General features: G+C 42.0%; 1 protein-coding gene across 1 annotated transcript in view; it reads left to right on the top strand.

The window, feature by feature from the left end:
• Positions 1 to 9,327, top strand: part of MINDY3 (MINDY lysine 48 deubiquitinase 3) — a 61,114-nt gene extending 51,787 nt beyond the window's left edge. The window contains exons 12-15 of the mRNA XM_004605337.2: positions 2,221 to 2,293; positions 4,877 to 4,964; positions 6,009 to 6,080; positions 8,406 to 9,327. Coding sequence (XP_004605394.1) covers positions 2,221 to 2,293; positions 4,877 to 4,964; positions 6,009 to 6,080; positions 8,406 to 8,555 — 383 coding nt within the window. The 3' untranslated portion in view covers positions 8,556 to 9,327. The remainder of the gene's footprint in view (positions 1 to 2,220; positions 2,294 to 4,876; positions 4,965 to 6,008; positions 6,081 to 8,405) is intronic.
• The last annotated feature ends 449 nt before the right edge of the window (positions 9,328 to 9,776 follow it).

Below are 9,776 nucleotides of genomic sequence, written 5' to 3' on the forward strand. Positions count from 1 at the left end.
TTCCAGTTTATGTTATATGACAGCCATAATGCTGTCTAGCTATTTTTCATACTTGGACCTCAGCCAGTATCTAGAATTCAAAGTGACTTTAGTACTAGTACGTTGCAGTATTGTTTAGCATTTGATATTGTCTTCATCAAGTAGAATTTCTTCCTTTCCTCCATTCCTCCTTCCAATATTTTTTTTTCTTTTTGGGTCACACCCAGCGATGCTTAGGGGTTACTCCTGGCTCTGCGCTCAGGAATTACTCCTGGCAGTGCTCAGGGGATGCTGGGAATGGAGTTAGCCCCATTGCAAGGCAAATGCCCTCCCCACTGTACTGTTACTCCAGATGCCCAATATCTTATTTCCCTTTATATCAGGGTTTGTACAAATGTTGTTTTAAGCTACAGTCATTAAAGATGTTGTGACGAGTCAGCTTTTACCTGTTACATCTTTTGATTTGGGTTCATACCCAACAGCGCTCCCAGCACAGTTCAGACTCTTCAAGTTGGCTTTCAGATAGCTTGAATACTTTCTTAGAAAGTTTGAATATTTTCACAGTATGAAGTTTTTTATTTTCCATGCCTCAGATCAGTGCTAGTTTGAGAAAATTGGAATTACCCTAAACCTTCACTTAGAAAGTGTACATTTGTGCTAATTGCACATTTTTTATAAAAGGGTTACGTGGTTACTTATTGAATAAGTTTATGCATGTTTTTCACTTCAGTCATTCCCTACTCATGCTGAAAATTACATACTCTAAATTATTCTTAGCCTTTTAGTCAAGACCAGGCTATCTCTAAACAGACAGGCCCATCAGTACTTTTGAGGTAGTTCCTACATCATAATTTCTTTATTGACTTTCTGATATAGTGGACCTGTCACAGCCTGAAAGTGACACTATCCTTTATTTTCTATAGTTTGGTGTAAAAGCTTAGCTTTTGGACATCTTGTTCTTCGTGACAAGATGTTTTTAAATTACCTACTCTCTGAGAAAGATACTGTGTTAGAAGTTGGTTTAAAGCTGAGACAATCTTCAAGAATGAGTAAACAGAGAGAGGACTTCAGACACTGTACATTTAAGGGAATGAATTACTTGCTTGTTTAAAACTACACTGATTTCAGACTTCTCGGAAGGGGGTTGTTTGTTTTTTTCTTTGTTGTTGTTGTACCATGTTCTGTTGCATCATCAGGGTTTGGACCATTTTTCATCTAGTCCTCCCAAAAAAGGAAATTTCTTTTATATACTAGTCCATTCAAATTTGGTTCTGCTCTGCATTTTAATTCTGAGAGGTTCTGTTCCATTTTTAAAATATGTGACTTTTATTTCAATCACCAAGTCTATTTTAAGGGAAAGAGAGTATCTTTTTTTTCCTACCATATTTATATTGTTAGTTGTCTAAATAACAGTGGATCAGTTAACCTTGTTTCAAAAAGTTAAGTATGACATTGAGACCAAAGCAACTGGATGCTAAAGAATTTTTCACATTGAATTTCTTCAAGGGAACATGAAGGTTCGCATTGTTTACTGAAAGTTGTATCTGATGACTAAATAAGAAGCAGAACTCATAGATTTATAAACCAGTTTGTTTTGGTTTGGTTTGGTTTTGGTGGGGGGGCTACACCTAGCAGTGCCCAGGGCTTTCTTCTGGCTCTGCACTCAGGGTCACTCCTGGCAGGCTCGAGGAACCCTGTGTGGGCTGGGAATGGAGCCGAGGTTGGTTGCGTGCCAGGCAGACGCAGTACCCGCTGGACTCTTGCTCAGACCCTAATAGAAGTACTTTGGTTTGCGTTTTCCTTGGAGTTGTTGCTAAATGTCATTAATTTAATTTTTCATTAGAAACTACCACTGAAAATACATCTTTTATGTGGCCAAGAAAACTAGTAAGGGGGCTGGAGCGATAGCACAGCAGGTAGGGCGTTTGCCTTGCACGCAGCCAACCAGGGTTCAATTCCCAGCATCCCATATGGTCCCCCGAGCACTGCCAGGAGTAATTCCTGAGTGCAAAGCCGGGAGTAACCCCTGAGCATCGCCGGGTGTGACCCAAAAAGCAAAAAAAAAAAAAAAAAGAAAGAAAGAAAAAAAAACTAGTAAGACTTTAGTTTAAACATAACATAAATTTAAATATATACTGTTTCTTAAATTTTGGTATTTATTTTATCTGAGATTCTTATCAGAATCTGATCAGCCATAATAGTTCTTGAAGTAAATTCTTACTCCAGATTTGTTTTTTCCAGATAATGGGTTCATACCTGATTCACTTCTAGAAGATGTGATGAAAGCATTGGACCTTGTTTCAGATCCTGAATAGTAAGCACAATAGGAATTATGATTTAGCAGATTGAAAACATTATGTACACTCATTTGGTCTTTTTAAACCTCGAAGCCATCATGTAAGAAACATCACACTTTATAGAAAACAACAGTGTAAGGGAAAGAGGCATCAGAGTTTTTATTGTTGATTTGCTTCCTTTGGGGGCCATACCCAGTGGTCCAGGGATTGAGCCGGGTCTCCCATGGACCACAAGCTCAGTCCTCTGAGTCACCTCCCTGACCCAAGACCATGAGTTTTAAGGTAGAAACATGACATATTAATTAAAATGACTTTTCTTTTCTCATTTTGCCTTTTGTTGCCCTTCTCAAAAGTGCTAAAAATGTTTTCTAGAATTTGCTCATGTTCCTACTCACTGTAAAGCCTTTACGATTTTTCAGAACTTTTGCACATCATTAGTATCAAGTGAAGGAAGTGATAGATCTTTATTTGCTGTCATAAGTCTTATAGACATTTGACCACAGACTTTCAACATTTTTAAGTAATTAAGGTAACTGATCTGAAACCTTTGTGAGTCAGTTCAGTGTATAATAGGATATAGTTTTCTTAAATTGCCTAACACTTTCATTGTCTCCGTCCTCACTGCTCTAGTTTATACGTTACTACATCTACAGTGTCTTTCATGTCTTTGGAATCTTTTTATTCATGAGAAAAAAGTCTCTCATTAAGTAGAAACATCAATTAATCAAGTGTAGAAATAAAGATCACCTGTACCAACTTTTCCTTCTGCACAATTATTTTTCCTTCTGAAAGGTTCTCCAACAATGAGCAAACTTTGCTTGCAAAACATTTAAGGAAAGAAATCAACAGCAGCAACATAAAACATTGGCAAACACAGTTTTGAGATCTTGATTCTATTCTGTTTATACTGTGATTATTCACCAAAGCCTTCAGATCCGTTACCTTAATTTTTAGAAATGTTCAAAGGAGAAACATAACTGGACCAGTAAATGGCATAATGTTACGGTTTAATAGCAGTGACCATCGCGTTTCAAGTGGAGGCCATTCTTGCTTTACATTGCTCTAACTTGGAGGGGAGATTTGAGTCCAGGCCATGCTGGACCCTGGTGCTTCTCTAACAGGTGTAGGAAAGGAGAAAAGTTAATTTTTCTTCAAATTCTTACATAAATCCCACATACCACCTACCTTTTTCCTTCTTTAATCACAATACACATTGTGAACTCTAAAGTTAGTACAGTTAAGTTAGGTGATTTTTCTAGAGGTTGTTCTAAAACATCAGACTGTCAGGGACGGGGCAGTCATCCAGTCTTGCGTGTGGCTCACCCGGGTCGATCACTGACCACCTGTCCGGTCGCCTGAGCCCTGCCAGGTGTGGCCCCAAACCAAACTAAACTGGGGAACTGTTTTATCCACCAGACACCCTGGGTTTGGTGTGTGATGAGTGCATGTTGGTGTGTGATGAGTGCATGTTGGTGTGTGATGAGTGCATGTTGAGGATGAATAAAGTATATTAAATAGGATCTTTCCCTCACAGCCTCTTACCTTACTTAGGCCCTCTCAAGTGCCATGTTCTTTGCATATTGTATGATAAGGTGTATTTAATGTGGCACGTAGAGTTTAGAAGATAAGCCTTTTTCAGAAAATTTTTACTCTCAGTGTTTTCTTTTACAAAAGTCTTCAAACAGCATCCGCTCCCCTGAGCCTTTTTCCTACGTGAACGCCCCGCCTTCCAGCAGCCTTGGCAACACCGAGAGGCTCTGCCAAGCTTGTTCGCTTCAGGGGGAGCGTGGACACCCGCCCGCACCAGTGGCTGGAGTTCAGTCCGCACGCCAGTGCTTTGGAAATCCTCCACCCTCTCGCACCTTACAGTTCCATTGTCTTAAGAATTATAAGCCTCCATCTTCATTCTTAAAATATTTGAGATTTTAAAAAAATTGTTAGCTGATAATTCTGCCGTCTTCATTGTTACTTTTCTCCTTGGGCTCAGAATTTTGAAACTGCAGACGGGGGGAGGCAGTGAAGTGTCCAGTGGGGAAGGTGCTTGCCTTGCATGCAGCCAACCTGTTTTGATCTCTGGCACCGTGGTAAGACCCTCAAGCGCTGCCAGGAATGAGCCCTGAGTTCAGACAGGTGGGGGCCCCCCAGATCGGCAGGGCCCACCCTAGAGACATGTCGCCAGTCATGCTGGATGGTCAGTGCCGAGCCCAGTGATGCTTCAAAATTAACTGAAAATTAGATGCCTCGTTGGACTGTTAAATTGAGGCATATTTATAAGCAAAGAGAATTTGCCTGTGGGAGGCCAGAGCCTGTGTCTATAAGCCTAGGTTTTTAAACCACTTTACCTAATAAGGAGCAATATTCCAAAGTTGTCGTCATAATTTAAGTTCTAAATAGTAACAGATTACTCTGGTTTAAAAATAGCCAGGTTTTGGAAATTAAGTGTCATTCCTGTGTATTTGTCATCAAGGGTCTAAAAAGAACAGCTCTTAGAATTTTTGGCAATCAAATGTGTTAGAGTACCAGTAATTTAATCGTGAAAGGAGAAAAATAAACATTTTTTTTCTTTTGGTATCCACTCTTTTTTTTTTTCCTCTCCATAGTATAAATCTCATGAAGAATAAATTAGATCCTGAAGGACTAGGTATCATATTACTGGCGCCATTTCTTCAAGAGTTTTTTCCTGACCAGGTAATATCCTTGAGGATACATATGTGTTGCTCTGCTCTGTTGAGTTGATCATATGATTATTTGAGTATGTTTTCTGCTCATGTTATATATTCTAACACGCAAGAAACTGGGAAAGCACTATTGATGTGTGGATTATTTCCCATACAAAGAGGGTTAAAGTATGTGTGTTCACAAGACTACACCAGTGTGTATATCATTGCTAAACACGTAGGGTCAGGGGGTCAAAGTTCAGGAGAGGTATTGGAGCAGATAACCCTTTTCCAGTTGGGTAACTCTTGTTAAAAGACACGTGGGAGTCTTTCTAAATCCCAGGAAAGAAACCATGGGTGTGCCTCCCAGTGAGCGTGACTCCCAGGTTCGGAGGAGAGGCTGCTGTTTCCCGAGGGGGCGAGGTGGGTGTGCATCCTCCCTTGGGTCGGTAAATAGGAGTCTACGCCCGGCTCCTTGCTCCAAGTTTGGTGCATTGTTGGCGACCAAGTCCACCAGCTTGTTCCTGGCTTTCCTACTTACATGCTGGACTCTTCTACCAAACTAAAGTGTGTGTCACCGTCCAGTGGTCACTTGATCAGCTGCCAGCATGGTGTAAAGCTCATTTAAAAAGAAAAATTATTGAAGAACTGTGATTTGCGAAGTTACTGATGGTTGAGTTTTAGGCATGTAATACTTCAACAGGAACTCAATAAAGCTCGTTTTTTAACGTAAGTAATCATTCTGCTCCCCCTGCCTGAGGACAGAAACGTAGCCAGAAAGTTTGACACCAGTTCCATTCTTCCTCACTACCAGGCTTCCTCGAAGTACTGAGTTTGGCTTGGTTGGCAGTTGGCAATCAAATATGTTAGAGTACCAGTAATTTAAGAGAAAAATAAACTTTTTTTTTTTTTGCACTTAGGCTGTCTGCTAACCAGTGACTTTCATCTGTTTCTTGCCCAGTTAAAGAATAAATATTTGCAAAACGCATTTTAGTTCTGACTGCTAATTGCAAATTGCCTAATATAGAGACATAATTAAGGTCTTAATAACTATAATACCTAATATTTACAATAGGGTTCCAAGGGTCCAGAGTCTTTCACTGTCTACCACTACAACGGACTGAAGCAATCAAATTATAATGAAAAGGTAGGAGAATTCACATTGTTATTTTTCTTGTCCTGGGCTGACAAATGAGTACAAGACATTGTTTGATTTCTATAAAATTGCTGCCGAAGGAGAATATTCTAGAATTTCTCCACTGTCGCAATGCATTTGATTTGACAAATACATTATTGGGTGAGGTAACTTGAAATTGGAGCAGTACAGGTAACTGCAGCCATGTTGCAGCTATTCCTCGGCTCACACTCTTGTTTAGTCTGGTAAAAAATATTGATTCACTCAGATGGAGAAAGGTAACAATAGATTTTTGAGGAAAAAGTACTTTTAAAGGATTTAAATTGATAACTGTGAGAGCTGGTATTTAATTAGCTTTTATCAGGAATCCTATTAGATCATCATTGTCTCCAAGGGCCAGACCAGCTCATGAAGTCAGCATGGCCTGGGAGTCCCTGTCCTACCAAGGAGGCCTCAGGCACAAAGGTCAGCAGTTTGGCCAAAGCCGGTCAGCCAGCAAGTGGCCCTTTGCCGCACCCCTGGGTGAGGACGGGGCAGGGTCGAATGCCCTGACAGCCTCGCTGGCTTGGGCTGACCTCCGGCGTCACTGCTCTGCCTGTAAGCTGAGCGCTGACTGGGCTTGTGTACGCAGTGTCCACTGTGGCGTGTGAGCTCAGTAACCCAGAGAGATGGTAGCAGTTCCAGGAGTCCTGGCCTGCCCTGCTGCTCCGGAATCACCAGGCTGGCTTCTGACGTATCCAGATTGAGGGAGCTGCAGAAAATAGATCATAATGCCCGTGAAATGCCAAACGAGTGGAGTGCAGACTAGACTTTTTTGATAAAATTAAGTCCCAAGCACGTTTCACAAAACTCAGCTGCCGTCCCCTCCCGTCTGCTAATGAGTGAGTGTGGCCGGCTGGCCCCGCCGCATCAGTGCTCCCGGGGCAGAATGATTCTTTCTTTCCTCTTTAGAGCAGGGCCAGTAGGTTACAGAGTTAGGAGCTTCTGGTCTAGACCGAGGCTCTGCGTCAGCGGAGGCACTTGACTCACGGCCCCGCGCAGAGGACCGGCAGCTCTTACCCCGTTTTCTGGAGGAGAGACCGGGGATGGGTCAGCTCCTCAAGCTGTTGGCTGGAGTTGTGAGGGACCCGTTGCCGGCCCTTGGTCCACCGGCCTTGCTGTCCTTGCTGTGTGACGGAGTGAGCCCTCAAACCCTGCTCCCGGCGTGCCCAGGGAAAGACCAGCACTCACAGGACCAGTGCCTGAGGCAGGGCTCTGCGTGCCGCCCGGCCGCAGGTGTGGCTGGAGTCCCTAGGGACCGCGCTGGCCCAAGGGGCGGCCGAGAGCAGGTCGCCGCCAGAAGCCAGTGGGAAGCAGTAGCAGCCTGCCCTGTTGTTGAGGGCAACAGCTGACGGGGGGATTTGTGGACCCTTTTTCAGAAAAGGGAACTTTTCTTTTTTTGAGAGGAAAAGCACAAATTGCAGTTTTTAGCGTTTCCCAGAAGAGGTCAGTGAAGCAAAATTATCTAACTTTGTAATAAAACAACAATCCCCATATTTGATGTTCTTTGGATTCCCCCATTGATATTCAAGAGGTTTTTTGGTCAAATAGCTTCTGGCTCCTACTGGAAGCACATCGTAACATCATTACAATCATGTTTAGCTACTGGGGGCATAAAATTAAGCGTTACAGACTCTGAGAGAAGGCAGACAATGTCTGCTGTTTCTGAATGATGCAGCTGGAATTTTTCCAGGTACAGAACGAACTGGAATGGTTTTATGTAGCCCTGATGAGGGATTTTGTATCTTCACTGACAGATCAGAATACCTCTTTTTTTTTTTTCTGGTAATCAGCCACCAGTCAGGGTAAGCCCTGCAACCTAGCCCTGCCTGGCAACCGTTCTCTGAGTGTGGTCTTTGTCCGGACAGCGATTGCCATGATGTTCATGCAGTGCAGGGTACATTCTCAAGTACTATATTTCAGAAATACTTAGTGCAGTAAAGAGCCTCACTGGCATGCAACCTATTTATGTCTAGAAAAAGTATATATATACATACATATATATATATATACACACACACATATATATATATATATCTGGATTTCACAAGCTAAAATGACCATTCTGCTGCCTCATTCTTAAACCAATAGTAGTAGCTACAGGAATGTTCTATGGATCTGGGAACTCAGCTTTCTGCAATCATGACTTTACGATGAAAATTCAGCTCATTAACATAATATAAACGTGCATGACCAGATTGCTTTCATATTTATCTTCACGGCAAGCACGTTGCAGGCTATGCCAGGTAAGAATTTGCTTAAGAAATTGACCTTGGTGGTTTTATTGTGTCCCAACAGGTAATGTATGTGGAGGGGACCGCAGTGGTTATGGGTTTTGAAGATCCCATGCTCCAAACAGATGACACACCTATTAAACGCTGTCTCCAAACCAAATGGCCATATATTGAGTTACTCTGGACCACAGAACGCTCTCCTTCACTAAACTGATGTGCCCAAGAATTGACAAGACGGATGTAATAGCAGATGTTGAACTAGGGATGCAAGACTGGCGGTTGGCTAAATTAAGTTCTACACTGGTATCATTGACTAATTGTAAATAAAAACACATTTTCGGTGTTTGAGATGTTTAAATTATTTCTTTGAAAGCTTTATGTTAAAAGTTACCCTATTTAACTATGTGAAATTTATTAGCAAAATTAAGCTTTAATCAAATGTTTGTTACTTTTGCAGTCAGGCAATTGGTCACTTATAAAATTATAAGCATAATATAATAGCATTTGTATATTGAGAATTAGAACCACTCTTTATTAACTTCTACTTTGGGTTTTATTTCCATTCAGCCACACTTTGTTGTTGATTCTGTCTTGCAAAAATATATCAGCTTTCACATTGAATTTCAGAGAAGTTTTTTTTTTTTTCCTGAAATGTTTCTATATTAACAAATTACCAACCTGGATCCTCTGCAATTGGCTTCAGCTCTGGCATGTCTGTAAAGTGGGAGCTGTAGAGGAGCACTGGCCTTTGTTCAGATGTGAGGGTGTGTTTTTCAAAAATGATCAGGAAGACTCTGTTTGCTCGTCTTAACACTGTTAACGTTCGCTGTATTGCCGAGTTTGTCCCAGCGGCCCTGGAAGCCAGCTCTTCTTGTGTGTATTTATAAATGTGATAAATGCATGAAGACATCTGTTATTACATTAGTATATCGCATTATTTATTATGATCTGAGTGATGGCCTAAATAAACTTTTTCTTTATCTGTACTCTTGCATTGTTTTACCTCAGTGGCTCAAAAGGTTTAACATTGTTTCTCCCAGCGATCCAGAAAGCAGTGGTGCCTAGCACAGTTGAAAGTGGGAACCCCCAGTAGCCCCGAGAAATTCTTTCTCTCCCCCGTGGTGCCAAGCTGACTGCTGTGCAGAAGGAGAGCGGAACATGCCAAGCTTCCCCTGTGCACTGTCACTCTCTACAGGCAGTAGCCACTCCGGGGAGCGGGTGTGGGCCTGGGAAAGAAGGCACTGTCCTCCGTGTAACTTCCGTGTCCTGTTCAGAAGTGGCCTCATGCTGCAGATTTATGTCTATACAGTGTCAGTATTCTGGTTAATCTTGGCTCCTTCCGTTCAGGACGTGACTGCCATAAGGATCATGAAAAGACAGAGACCCTCTGACACTGGCAGGTGAAGCGGCAAATTCACCTTCCGCCGGTTACATA

The sequence above is a fragment of the Sorex araneus genome, chromosome 9, assembly GCF_027595985.1.
Source record: "Sorex araneus isolate mSorAra2 chromosome 9, mSorAra2.pri, whole genome shotgun sequence".
Taxonomy (NCBI): Eukaryota; Metazoa; Chordata; class Mammalia; order Eulipotyphla; family Soricidae; genus Sorex; species Sorex araneus.